General features: G+C 41.9%; 1 protein-coding gene across 5 annotated transcripts in view; it reads right to left on the minus strand.

The window, feature by feature from the left end:
• The window catches only part of cacna1c (calcium channel, voltage-dependent, L type, alpha 1C subunit), a 1,113,964-nt gene that overhangs the window by 26,072 nt on the left and 1,072,867 nt on the right, over positions 1-15,025 (minus strand). For all 5 annotated transcript variants that reach the window (XM_068050762.1, XM_068050758.1, XM_068050759.1 and 2 more), the window contains 2 exons: positions 13,439-13,567; positions 6,426-6,544 (listed from right to left, as the gene is read on the minus strand). In XM_068050762.1, the coding sequence (XP_067906863.1) occupies positions 6,426-6,544; positions 13,439-13,567 (248 nt within the window). The remainder of the gene's footprint in view (positions 1-6,425; positions 6,545-13,438; positions 13,568-15,025) is intronic.

Consider the following 15,025-nt stretch of genomic DNA (forward strand, 5'->3'; position numbering starts at 1 on the left):
AAACCTTACATTCATAGCTTCACCTCACTTACCTAGCACTGCTACAAGCCTCACACCCACATCTCACAGCTTGCACACACAGCCAGCAATTCAACCATGACATTTAAGGAGACATTTAAGGAGATATTTCAGAATACTTAGAAAAAATACATTCCAGTGAGAAAGAAAGACTCTAAGGGAAGGACGTTCTATCCGTGGCTAACTAAGAAAGTTAAAGATAGTATCAAATTGAAAGAAAAGGCATATAATTCTGCAAAGATGAGTCGCAGGTCAGAAGATTGGACAGAATATAGAGAACAGCAAAGAATGACTAAATGGTTAATAAGGAGGGAGAAATTAGAGTATGAGAGAAAGCTAGCTAGAAATATAAAAACAGAGAGTAAGAGTTTCTACAGATATAATAAAAGGAAGAAAATGAGCAAAGTGAGCGTTGGTCCTCCAGAGAGTGAGTCTGGGGAAATAATAATGGAAAATAAGGAGATGGCGGATGAATTGAATAGATATTTTGCACCTGTCTTCACAAGAAAACACAAATAACATCCCAGACATAATTGTAAATCAGGAGGTGAAAGGGAAGGAGGAACATAAAACAATTACAATCTCCAGGGAAAGGATACTGGAAAAATTATTAGAACTAAAAGCTGATGGACTTCATCCGAGGGTCTTAAAAGAAGTGGCTGCTGAGATAGTAGATGCATTGGTTTTAATTTTCCAAAATTCCCTAGATTCTGGAAAGGTTCCATCAGATTGGAAAATAGTGAATGCGACTCCTCTTTTCAAGAAAGGAGGGAGACAGAAAGCAGGAAACTACAGGCCAGTTAGCTTAACATCTGTCATAGGGACAATGCTGGAATCTATTATTAAGGAGGTTATAGCGGGGCACTTAGAAAATCTCAGTGTAATCAGGCAGAGTCAACATGGTTTTATGAAAGGGAAATTATGTTTGACTAATTTATTGGAGTTCTTTGAGGAAGTAACAAACAATGTGGATAAAGGGGAGCCTGTGGATGTGCTATACTTAAATTTACAGAAGGCATTTGACAAGGTGACACATCAAAGGTTACTAAGCAAAGCTAAGCATGAACCTGCTGTCCTCATTCAGGAAGACAACATTCACCTTCCCACCCCTGCCAATCCAGCTTGTTCATAGTATTTCACAAAATTGTTACAGCATAGGAGGCCTGTCATGTCTGCATTGGCTTTCCGAAACAGCAATTGACCTAGTGCCACTCCCCCGCCTTCTCCCTGTAGCCATGCACATTCTTCCTTTTCAGATAACAATCCAATTCCCTCTTGAATGCCTCAAATGAACCTCCCTCCACAACACTCTCAGGTAGTGCATTCCAGATCATAACCACTCACTGCGTGAAAATGTTTTTCCTCATGTCGCCATTGTTTTGCCAATTTCCTTAAATATGTTCTCTCTTGTTCTCGATCCTTCCATCAATGGGAACAGTTTTTCCCTATCTACTCTGTCCAGACCCCTCATGATTTTGAATATCTCTATCAAATCTTCTCTCCACCTTCTCTTCTCCAAGGAATCCAGTCCCAATTACTCCAATCTATCCACATAACTGAAGTTCCTCATCCCTGGAACTGAACTCTCTCTAATGCCTTCACATCTTTCCTAAAGTGTGGTGCCCAGAACTGGACACAATACTCCAGTTCTGGACGAACCAGTGTTTTATACAATTTTAACATACCTTCCTTGCTTTTGTACTTTGTGCCTCTATTAATGAAGCTTAGGATGCTGTATGTTCTATTAACCACACTCTCAACCTGTCCTGCCACCTTTCATGATTTATGCACATATACTCTCAGGTCCCTCTGCTCCTGCACCCCCTTTAGAATTGTACCCTTTATTTTATATTGTTTCTGCATTCTTCCTACCAAAATGAATCACTTGACACTTCACTGCATTACATTTCAGCTGCCACTTGTCTGCCCATTCCATCAACTGTCTGTCCTTTTAAAGTTCTACACTATCCTCATCACAGTTAACAATGTTTTCAAGTTTCGTTATTATCCGCAAATTTTGAAATTGTGCTCTGCACACTTAGGTCTAGGTCATTACTACATATCAGGAACAGCAAAGGTCCTAACACCGACCCTTGAGGAACTCCACTACAAACCTTCCTCCAGTCTGAAAAACATACATTAACCACTACTCTTTCCTGCCACTCAGCCAATTTCATATCCATGTTGCTACTGTCCTCTTATTCCATGAGCTGTTCCTTTGCTCACATGTCTGTTGTGTGGCACTTTATCGAATGTTTTTTGGAAGTCCATGTATATCACATCCATAGCATTACTCTGATGAACCTTCTCTGTTACCTCATCAAAATACTCCAGCAAGTTAGCTAATATGATTTGCCCTTCAGAAATCCATGCTGGCTTTCCCTAATTCATCCGCATTTTCCCAAGTGACTATTAATTGTGTCCTGCATTATTGTTTCTGGTAGCTTCCCCACCACCAAAGTTAAATCGATTGGTCTGTAGTTACTGGGCTTATCTTTACACCCTTTTTTGAACAATTGTTTATTTATTTTATTTTATTTAGAGAATTGTGTAACATTTACAATTCTCCAGTCCTCTGGCACCACTCCTGAATCTAAGGAAGACTGGAAAATTATGGCCACTGCCTCGGCAATTTCCACTCTCACTTCCCTCAATATCCTTGAATGCATATCATCTGGTGCTGGTGCCTTATCAGCTTTATGTAGAACTAGCCTTTCCAATACCTTCTCCTTATTAATTTTATACCCTGCATGTGTCTGAATTACCTCCTCTTTCACCATGACCTGTGCTGCATCTTCTTCCTTGGTAAAAACGGTCTTGTTAACAGCCACTTAAGGCCAATTAAAGGAGGCTGAATGGCATTTTGCAGTTGGCTTCCAGGTTCCCGCAGACAACGGGGGCCAGTTTATCTGCCTGGAGGCAGCCACCTGGCACCAGACTGGGAGCCAGTGCTCTGTGTAGGCTTACAGGCCCTCCCTGCCTGCAGCAGATTCAGGCCACCCTGTAGAAAGGTTACCCTCCCCCTCCCTCTGACCCCTACAGTGGTGGCCTGGTTGCAAAGCCATTTTTAATTTAAACTTCAAGAACGTTGCTGGGGCGCCCTCTCCCTTACTTACCGGCTCTGCAGTCTGATGCTGCTTTCAAGCTGGAAGGCCTCTGATAGGCCCTCAAACTTCAAGAGCCCACATGCTGTTCTTAATTGGACAGCAAACCTGCCCTCTGGCCATTAATTGGCTGCCCGGGGGCAAATCGCAATGAGTGACTGTTTCCCACACAGTGCGGGCATCTGACCCATATTTGAGACTGACAGCAGGGTTCAGAAGCCTGCAGGGAAAATCCTTCCTGATGTGTGGGACTGTTGGTGAATGAGAATTGGGGTTGTGTTTACTGATCGTGCAGTAGGATGAGTTTGTCACAGACACTCTGGCCAAAAATGGGCTGGGTAAGCTGCCTCCTTCCTTCTTCCTCTTGCTGCCTAGCTGCTCACCGTATAGTTGGCAAGGCTGTCCTCTAATGATGGCGAGGCTGTGCAGCATGCAGCAGACCATTACAAATCTTGACACCCGCTCTGGTGAGTACTGCAGGGCCCCTCCAAAGTGGTCCAGGCATCGGAAGCGGTGTTTCAGCACGCCAATGGTCTTCCCTATCACATTTCATGTGGCAGCATGGTTTTCATTGTTTGCATGCTGCCCATGTGTGCATGGGTTGTACACTAGAGACATCAGCTGTGTGGTGAGCAGATAGCACTTGTCACCCAGTAGCCACCCTTTGGTTTGCTGTGGTGGTTCAAATGGAAATCTCACACAATGAAGATATCATGACTGCTGCCAGGATACCGGGAATTGACTGAATGATTTGCTGTGTATGGTTGCAGCTGGATGTTGATGGAGTGGAATCCCTTCAGATGTGGTATATCTCAGAGTTGACATGTGGTGCCTGCAAAGTGATGTGTGTGCAGTCAATGGCACCCTGCCCCATGGGGAAGTCTGCAATCCCCACGAAGCCACGTGCTCGCTCCACCTGCTGCTCTCTAGCAAGAGATAATTAAATGTAGTCAGCTGTCTTTGAATAGAGAGCGTCAAAGACTTCCCTTACACAACAGTGGATGGCAAACTGCAAGATGCTGCAGATATCGGCAGCTCCAGCCTGGATGGAGCCCGACACATAAAAATTCATGGCCATGGTCACCATCACAACCAATGACAGTGCAGTCCTTGCCCTGATCTGATTTTGCAGTTGTGGCTGCAGCAGTGGCAGATTTCAGTGAGGACTTGAAGTCAGGACCAATTCTTTCAGCTCCTGCCATACCATTCCCCGTAGACATTAGTAACTGTAAAGAACTCTAGAAAGCACTTGTACAACTGTAACAACAGCCAGTAGAATTCAATCGGCACCTAACCTGAAAGTAGTTGATGATCCCTTTAAATCGTTGTCGGCTGTCCCTCGATTCGAGGATGATGTCTATTCAAGGTCACTAGTTTCTGCCATGGGTCTTGAGGTGACTGAACAGGCCAATTCTCAACCCGCAGATCTTTGGGCACATGGGGCAGGACATCCCACGAGGTAGTGGGATCCAGAGTGCAGGATTTACTTCCTTTTCTTTCCTTCTCTGCTGCCGCTCTGCCTCATCATTAAGGCATTTGAACTCAAAGCATGATGCAGCTTGATGGACAAGTTAGTGCCATTTTGAACGATTGGTAGTAAGCTCCTCCCAGTCATCAATGCCAATGCTGTCATGCTTCAAAGAGAGCTTCAGAGTATCTTGGAAGCATTTTCTTTTTCCTCCCCTGGAATGCTGGCCGTTTGAGAGTTGAGAAAACAGGACCTGGCGGGGGAAGTGGTTTTCGGCCATCGGGACACCGTGTCCAGTCCATCGAAGTTGGTTTTGCAGGAGTTTTGCCTGAATACTTGCGGAACTGGCTTCAAGAAGGACACTAGTGTTTGTTCGACAGTTTTCCCATTGAATCCAGAGGATGTGGTGGAGGCATTGCTGATGGAATTTCTCTGGCACTCTTATGTGTCGCTGATACACAGTCCAGGTCTCACTGCAATATAGGACTGTGGTGACAACAACTGCTTTGTACACTAGGACTTTTCTTGACTTGTGGACGTTTTTGTTGTCAAATACTCACCGCTATACTTTGTCGAAGGCTGAGCTGGCTCAGCTGATCTGTTGTTGGATTTCCTCATCAATGGTGGCCTTTTGAGAAAGGTGGCTTCCTCAGAGAGAACTGTGTACATGTGCTGTGAATGCCATTTTAGATCTCTAAGTCCTCTTGTAGAAAGTGGTCACTGTGCATCCAAATTTTGTCCCCAATATCTACTTGAGGCAATAATACATCTTAATTGAACATGTGCAAGAGAGGACGTTTACAGTACTAAATCAAACTTAAATACAGTAACAACTAACATATAAATTACCCATCCCTGGTTTTCTCAATGGTCTTTTACTAAAATATCCAATATGCATTTCCATTTGTTAAATATTTGTAAACTACCATGTAGTGATTCCTGCTCACCAGCACAGACTGGGAAGCAAGCTATAATATTTAACTACAGTTTATTTAAAACAAAATCGTTAAGTTGTGAAACAATTCTTTTGCAGCTGTTGCACCAGATTATAAGTTGATCTCCTGAAGTGCTAAATCTTGTCATATGTTCATTCAATGGACAGTCAGCATTCCGTTGGACATTATAAAAAAGATCCAATCTGTCTAACCTATACAGCCTGTTAATAAACACCTACAAGGAATGACACAGTACTGTTTTGCTACTGAATGTCACTAGAACTTCTCATTAATATAACACGGTATGATAATTACACAGTACTCCAAGGATATTTGGGATCAGACCATTATCCCAAAAACTTTGACTCAAGCACCTGAGTTGGACAATCTGCTTATATATGTATAAATATATATAGGATAGTGCATAACAGATACTCTGCCACAAATGATCAGCAGTACACTTAGTAAATACTGTACTCTATCTACAAGGCTGCTAATTGCCCACAGGAGCAGAACATTATTACTGCACCAGAGCTGTCTTTACTACCATTCCTGCAATCCTGACAAGCATTATTTTTCAGCTACACAAGTGAAGGGAGAATTAGTTGGCATACCACATATTCTCCAGTGAGTGATATACATTGATTACAGGTTCACTATTAACCTTGGCATGCTAACATACATGGGTAAACAAGAACCCAAGTGCAGGTTCATAAGAGATTCAGTCTGTTTATGGAAACTGCTGTCTAGCCGTCAACAGGAGTGCAAGTTTGGGAAAGGGTGTAGAATGTTGCAGTATTTCACAATTGTGTTTTGTGAATGTTTCATCCAAAAAGTATGGTTAATTATCAGCTTTGGTTATATTAACTGTAACTTATTTTTAATGTTTTTTTAAGTTACCTAATGATGTTGCTGAAAGAAGTCCCTTTGAAGGAGACTGCCTACTTCTATCACTTTCTTCACAGCAATCCACTGATGGAGCGAGCTGTTTGTCATCATCATGCTCGTGATAGGAATTCCTGCAAGAGGCAGGGGGAAACATACAAATACACAATTAAAATAAAGAAAAATGGGAGAAAAACAGACATCATTTTAGCATTTATGTAAATAATTATCAAAAAATCAGATACATAGGTATATATAAGATGGTGACCATTGGGTGGTTCCATTGCTCAGTCAAACCTGAATGAAAAAAGTACAGTACAATCACAGAGCCAAATCTTTATAAAAATTGCCATTCCATCCTGCAGCTCAATGACAAAAGGAAATCTATTCTCTGTTACTCTCTTAGCTTTGCTTGTTTACCATAGAAATCTGAAAGTAGGATCAATAGTTCTTTACACTGCAACAAGAGAAACTGGTGCTAAGGAATAGATATTCCATAATGTAGCTACGGGACTTAGAGGCACTGAATGGATAGTGTTACAATTGAGGTTGGAAAAATGCACTGTCTTCCTCTAGTTCCACTAATCCACAAGTCACAACATATTTTAAATGTTTTACCCAGTTACCGATAAAACCAACTGCATACTTTATAATAGTTTGAGAATAAAAATCTGCCAAACAGGTTTCTTTCAAAAACAAATTTTCTGATTTATTATAAAACAAGACTTTTTCAATAAAGATGCTTATTAACACACAGTTTGAAATATGAAAGTATAAGTATCTACCCTTCTAAAATAACCTAACACACACACACACTGGTTAAAGAAAAAGTAAAGAAGCTTTCTCTGCTGAGATCAACTTTACAAAAAAAATACTTTCATCAAATAATTGTGAATTCTTGAAGAAAAAAAGGATAAGATATGAAATGTTCCAGATGACTTCTGGTCTGGCGTCCAGGTACACGTAGACACCGGGATATTTCGGGAGCAGTTCTGTTCAGGAGACATTGACGAGTAGTCTTGCAGGCTTTTTGGGAGAATTACTGCGAGTGGGTTCAGCTATCACACTGGATTCTCAGAAGATTTTTCAGAACAGGTGGAAAAGGATGAGTTTGGTGGCTTCTCTCTTAGCAAGATACACACCAACTGAACGCCAAACAATATCCAAAAATGAAACCAAAACTTCTAACAGCCATAAACCCAGACATGTGACTTCTCTAAGTCCAAGCAGTTCCATAGTCCATAAGGCTCCAGCTGTTTACTTAGCTTAAGGCATGTACTTCCAGTAAGTGTTTTTAAACAAAGTTCCAAGTGTCCTTCCAGTAACCCTTTTAAAAAAACAATTCCAGGCATCTTCTCAGTTATTTTCCACAGTATGTTAAGCACAAGTCCTCAAAAAATATTAATAATGGAAGCACCTTCATGACACCTCCACCCTTGAAGGAATGAAATACCAGTTTTAAATGTGTTTCATTATAAAGTGTAGACAAAAGAACAGAATATGAAAAAAATATTAAAACACATTTACACACCCATTCTCATTCACTCTTTACCTGTAACTAATATAGTTATGCCCTGTACTGTCTTTGTACTCAGATAACTCAAAGAAAAGTTAAATTCTAGACAAAGCATCAACAACCACATTGTTTTCCCCCGCAATGTGGATAATCTTTAAGTGGTAGGGCTGCAATAGTAAACTCCATCGAAACAGTCTGGCATTCTGGTTTTTGAATTTTTCCACAAAGGCTAGGCAGTGATGATCAGTATAATCCAGCATCTCCCTGTAGCCGTAGCAGACATATACTTCAAAATGTTTAAGAGCTACTAGTAAGCCCAGGGTTTCTTTTTCCATTGTAGAGTATCGCTTTTGGTGTTGATTTACCTTTTTGACAAAGTATTGCACCTGCCTTTCGATGCCCGATTCATCTTCGTGTAACAGGAATGCACTGGCCCAGGTCACTAGCATCAATTGCTACCTTGAAGGGCTCAGTGAAATTTGGGGCAGCCAACACTGGTTCATGGATCAAAATTGCTTTCAGCTTTCAAAAGATGCTTGGTACTCCCCTGGCCACACTACCTTGGCTTTCTTTTGTAGCAAATCTCTCAGTGCAGCAGCTATAGTACTGAAATTTGGTACAGCAAAAACCACACATCCCCAAAAACCTCATGATTTCTCATTTCGTCTTAGGAAACTCGATCAATGCTTGTACTTTGGCTTTCTTGGCAACATTTGTCCTTTTCCTACTATATGCCTGAGGTAGGTTACCCACGCTTTTGCAAATTCACTTTTGGCAAGGTTCATCACCAAATCAACCAACTGTAATTTTCTAAACAAAGCTTCTAGTTTTTTAAAATTCATTTCTGGGATGTGGGCATTGCTGGCTAGGCCAGCATTTATTGCCCATCCCTAATTGCCCTTGAACAGATGGCTAAGCCATTTCAGTGGACATTTAAGAGTCAACCACATTGCTGTGGGTCTGGAGTCACATGTAGGCTAGACCAGGTTAAGGACAGCAGATTTTATTCCCTGAAGGACATTAGTAAACCAGATGGGTTTTTACAACAATCGACAATGGTTTCATGGCCACCATTAGACTAGCTTTTTAATTCCAGATTTATTAGTTGAATTCAAATTTCACCATCTGCTGTAGTGGGATTCAAAACTGTCCCCCCCAGAGTATTAGCCTGGACTCTGGATTACTAGTCCAGTGACATTACCACTACACCACTGCCTCCCCCAGAAGTTGTCCTTCCAAGTGTCACTATATACCACCTGTAGAAGAAAATAATAATCATGGGAAATAAGTAAAAGCATTATGCTTGCTAAGTGGGTATGAAATAGTTAAAGTAGACTAGCTGACGCCTGTGATTCCTGTAATTATAAGGACATCTGTTCCTTTGTGGTATAATCATGTAACACTTTGTGGTTTGGAAAAATGGGCTCTTGTGAAATGTATGCTGTCAATTCCTGTTGATAAGGAATGTAGGGCCCCTCTTATCAGAGTATATGACAGCTGCTTTGATGTAACTGCAGATTGCACGAAGCACTCAGGAATGCAAGCTTGATAAGGATGAAAGGAAGACTCAAGGACAATTGATGGGGTCTGGGATGCTAAATGTCAGGAAATGTGAACTGATAGCGCAAAGTTGTTTAGTTTGGTGTATAAATATAAGCACTCTTCACTGTTCGAGAGACTGCTGCTTACAGTGCGGACTGTACGGGCTCTCTGTGATATCACGCAAATAAACTCCTAGTAACGAATCTCGAAGTCTCCGTATGAGTTATTAAAATATCTTCGACACCAGCATATCATAAAGGTAAACCGCACAGTTAGGAACACCAGCTACCACTTTGTTCATTAGTCTCTGGAAAGTTGCTGGGGCAATTTTTAGCCCGAATGGGATCACTTGGCATTGGAAAAGACCGTCAGGTGTGATAAAGGCCGTTATTTCTTTAGCTCGGGGTGTTAAAGGAACCTGCCAGTATCCCTTTAACAAATCTGTTTTGGTAAGAAACGTGGCACTGCCAACTGTATCAATACAGTCTTCCAAGCAAGGAATTGGGTAGGAGTCTGTCTCTGTTACTGCATGAACCTTTCTGTAGACTATGCAAAATCTAGTTGAATCATCAGGTTTAGGCACTAACACGACGGGGGACTCCAGCTGATTTGACTGGGCTCAATTACGTGGTTTTCCAACATGTGTTGGATTTCTGCTTTCACCTGGGCCTGCTTCTCTAGACCTGATTGATATGGATGCTGTTTTATAGGAGAGGATTCTCCTACATCCACATACTTTATGGCTAAGGTTGTACATCCTGGTTTGTCCCTACAGACTCCTTTAACTGCTGTGAGCAGCCTTGTTAGGTATCCTTGCTGTTCTGTATCTAAATATGAAAGCATAGTGTCTAATCTCCCTAACAATTCAGTGTTAGCTAATCGGATAGTAGGAGGATCAATTTGAGAATTGTCTAGGCCTCCTTCTGCCTCATCCTCATTATCCATTTCGTCCTTCACTGTCCCCACTACATGACACACCTTTGCTTGCTTGTCCTTCTCCTGGCAGTGACATTGTTTCAACATATTGATAATATTCAGCCGATTATTTTTCTGGTGATCTGGGGTGTCATCAATCAAATAATTTACTTTACCAATCCTTCTGACTACTTTATATGGACCACGGAACCGTGCTTTCAGCAGTTCACTCTGTAAAGGCAGTAATACCGAAACATCATCCCCTGGTTGAAATGTTCAGATCTTGGCATTGTTACGACCAGGTGAGAAATGTGTCTAGGGGTCTTTTGTGTCTTGACCTGGTCTTAGTGTAACAGGGTTTAATTTTAAACACACTGTGTTTTGAGCTCCCCCTTTGTGAATCCTTGTTCACAACTTTCCAATTATAAGGCAAAGAAATGAGCACAAACAGGCTTTCTTTGGTTTAAGGAAGAAAGATGAAATTTATTAAACCCTAAACTTAAACTCTAATACAGTTAATGCCTACAGATATACAACATGACCACGCCAGTATGCACATGTGATACATGCATGCAAATAGGGTCAGAAAAGAGCAGAAGAAAATATAAGTAGAACAGTTTGTGGCAATATCTTGTTAGTGTTTCTCGAGCTCGCTGTAGTCCTTGATTGAAGATATGGTCTTGTGTTTCATTGGGGCCTAGTATTCTTCTTAAAATCTTGTTCATGTAGGAAACTTTTCTGTCTTTGAATTTCACATGTTTTCACAAGATTCAGTTCCGTGGGAAGGAGATGGAAGCAGGCAGGAGACAGGGATGAGTAGAATTGGAAGAAGACTAGGTAACACTGGCACAAATTCAGTTGGACAGGATGAAGTTAGAGCTAGAATTTCAAAGACAGGAAAAGGAAAAAGGGCATTTCAAAGGGAGCAAGCAGAGTGGCAGGAGAAAGGGCAAGAGAAAGAGAAGAAAAGGAAAAGGAAAGAGCATTTCAGAAACTGGAACTAGAATTGCAAAGGGAAAGAGAAAAGGAAAAAGTAGAGTGGTAGGAGCGAGAAAGGGTATACCAATCAAAAAGACTGGAACTAAAACAAAAGGGTGGCCTTGACTCCAGGGAGAGTTCTGATGAGAAAGAATCTGACTCCAACCCAGGACCCAGTGTGGAGCTGTTTAAATTTGTGCAAGCCCCCTGAGGTTTGAGGAAAGGGAAGTAGAGGCATTTTTCATTTCTTTTGAAAAGCTAGCTAAACAGATGAGGTGGTCGAAAGAAAACTGGACACTGCAAAGCAGGTTGATAGGCAGAGCTCATGAAGATTATGCCATGCTTTCTGAGGAGGCTTCTGCAGATTACGAGATGGCAAAAAAGTCTATTCTCACTGCTTATGAGTTGGTCCCTGAAGCTTGCAGGCAGAAATTGAGGAGCCTCCAGAAACAGCCTGGGAAGACTTATATAGAATTTGAGAGGGTAAAACAAATTAACTTTGACCATTGGATGTGGGCACTAAAGGTAGAGGCCACATATGAGATTCTTAGGGAAATAGTTCTCCTGAGGAATTTAAAAATTCATTCCCTACATTAGTAAGAACCCACGTAGGGAACCAGAAGGTTTCAACTGCCAGACAGGCAGCTGAGATGGCTGATAATTATGAGCTTGTCCACAAGCCCAAACCCTTTTTCTGTCACCCCCAAAAACCCGAGAAGGCTAGAAGGTGGGAGGGTAAAAGGAAGGGAAAATGCCAGGGACGAGAAGGGACAGCTGGGAACATACCAGGATCTCCTCCTCAGGCAAGAAAGAAAAGTGCTGAGGGTGGGAGTGAGGTGTGAAAGCCTAAGTGTTTCCATTGCCATGAGGTAGGTTATCTTTGTGCAGAATGCTGGAAGTTGCAGGGTAAACCCATGGGACTTATTGGGGTACACAAGGCCAATGCAGAGAAAGGGCCCTGACGGAGAGTATGACAGATCAGGCTGGAGCTCTGACTACAGCTGGAAGGCCAAGTAAAAAAAATGCTGAGAGTGCAGGGGATGTGAACAAGATACCTGAGAGCTCCTTAGTCCTCAAATGAGGCAGGTAAACCTATAGTTATACTTAGGGCTACAGGAGCCACCCAAGCTCTTTTGCTGGGAAAGGCATGACTTTTCCACCAGGGAGCACACTGAATGCCAAGGCTTTTGTGAATGGTATCGGCTGGGTGTATATACCTGTACCTGTGTATCGGGAACACCTGGTGTGTGACCTAATGTCTGGAATGGTAACTATAGGAGTTGTCCATAGTTTACCTGAAGACAGAGTTGACCTACTCCTGGGGAATGATTTGGCTGGAGCGAAGGTCGTAGCTTCTCCAGTAGTTAGTCACAGAACTCCAAATCCACTGAAGACACGTGAACCTCAAGAGAGAAAAGTCTCCTACATCGAACAAGGTTCAGGAAGAATACTGGGATCCAACGAAAAACAAGACCTACCTACAATCAAGGACTCTACAGCGAGCTTGAAGAACAGTAACCAAAACCATCTTCAGATATTGCCTCAAACTTTTCCACTTTATTTCTTCTGCTCTTTTCTGTCTCTATCTGCATGTGCATATCGTGTGTGCATGGTAGAGTGGGCACGTCGCGTATCCGTAGGCCGTAGCCGAATTAGCGTTTAAGTTTAATAAAGTTCAACCTTTCTTCTTTAAACCTAAGAAAACCCACTTGGCTGGTTTATTTGCCTTATAATTGGAAAGCAGTGAACAAGGAGTCACCAAGGCGCAGCTAAAAACACGGTGTGTTTAAAATTAAACCCTGTTACGTTAAGACCAGGTGAAGGCTGAGAGGGAACCCTAGACCCCTTTCTCACCAGGTCGTAACAGATGGCTTTTAATTTTGCGTTGTGGTCAAGAGGAGAATGTGATAATCAGTGACAGAGGGAAGGGAAGGAGTATGGAACTGTTGGTGAATGGGGAAGTGGGGTTACTTGGCAAACATCAAAGTCAATTTTGTGACGCTTCTGTCCTTCTTACATTTACGACTGTGAACATGCTGTTTTTCCGGTACCTGATCCACTCGAAAGAAGTACTCACAATTGTGAAGAACGCATGCTCTCCTCACTGCAGCAATCAGGATCTTCATTAATGTTCTCATCATAAATCTCATCAGGAGATGCTTCCTCTTGCTGAATGATCGGCAAACAGCTATCTTCAGAGTCTGAGCTGAAAACACAAAAGCGTACCAGGGTCATCGCACCTGATGTAAATCTGAGGAGCAAAGCAATCACAAACGTAGCCTTGGGAAGAGGTAGTGAGTATAATTAAGTGATTGAACATCATGCACTTCAACAGCCAAATACAGAATATTGAACCTCTGATGCAAAATTGTTCCACAGATTCATAACAAAAACAGACAATGCTAGTAACACACAGCAGAGAGAAAAGACCGGCTAGACTGATAGGTAAAATTTGCATTCAGAACTTATTCTGAGTATTTCGAGCATTTTCTCTTTTTGTTTCAGATTTCTAGCTTTTAATTTTTTTTTTACTGATAATGGCATAAAGTATTGAGAGAAAGAAACTAGTACTGGAAGAATCTCACCAACATTTAACTAAAGGACTTAACAAATAATTATTAATTCTGCTGATTACAGAATCACAGAGCTGTTACTGTGCAGGAAGCCATTCGGCCCATCAAGTCCGCACCGGCTCTCTGAAAGAGCAGTTCACTCAGTTCCATTCCCTGGCCTTCTCCCCGTAACCCTGCACATTCTTCCTTTTCATATAACAATCTAATTTCCTTTTGAATGTTTCACTTGAACCTGCCTCCACCACACTCTCAGGCAGTGCATTCCAGATCTTAACCACTCGCTGCGTGAAAAAATTTCTCCTCATGACACTTTTGCTTCTCTTACCAAATACTTTAAATCTGTGCCATCTCATTCTCGATCCTTTCACGAGTGGGAACAGTTTCTCTCTATCTACTCTGTCCAGACCCCTCATGATTTTGGATACCTCTATCAAATCATCTCTCAGTCTTCTCTTCTCCAAGGAAAACAGTCCCAACTTCTCCAATCTATCTTCATAACTGAAATTCCTCATCGCTGGAACCATTCTCATGAATCTTTTCTGTACTCTCTCCAATGCCCTCACATCTTTCCTAAGTGCGGCGTCCAGAACTGATGCAATACTCCAGCTGAAGCCAAACTAGTGTCTTATACAAGTCCAACATAACTACCTTGGTCTTGTACTCTATGCCCCTGTTAATAAAGCCCAGGATACTGTCTGCTTAATTAACCGCTCTCTCAATCTGGCCTGCCACCTTCAATAACTTCTGCACCTATACACCCAGGTCCCTCTGCTCCTGCACCCCCTTTAGAATTGTATTCTTTATTCTGTATTGTCTCTCCACGTTCTTCCTACCAAAATGAATCATTTCACATTTCTCTGCATTGAACTTCATCATTCCACCAACTTGTCTATGCCCTTTTGAAGTTCTACACTATCCTCCTCACAGTTCACAATGCTTCCAAGTTTCATATCATCTGCAAACTTTGAAATTGTACACCAAGGTCTAGGTCATTAATATATATCAGGAAAAGCAAGGGTCCCAACACTGATCCCTGGGGAACTCCACTACAAACCTTCCTCCAGCCCGAAAAACATCCATTAACCACTACT

This window comes from Heterodontus francisci, chromosome 18, assembly GCF_036365525.1.
Source record: "Heterodontus francisci isolate sHetFra1 chromosome 18, sHetFra1.hap1, whole genome shotgun sequence".
NCBI lineage: Eukaryota > Metazoa > Chordata > Chondrichthyes > Heterodontiformes > Heterodontidae > Heterodontus > Heterodontus francisci.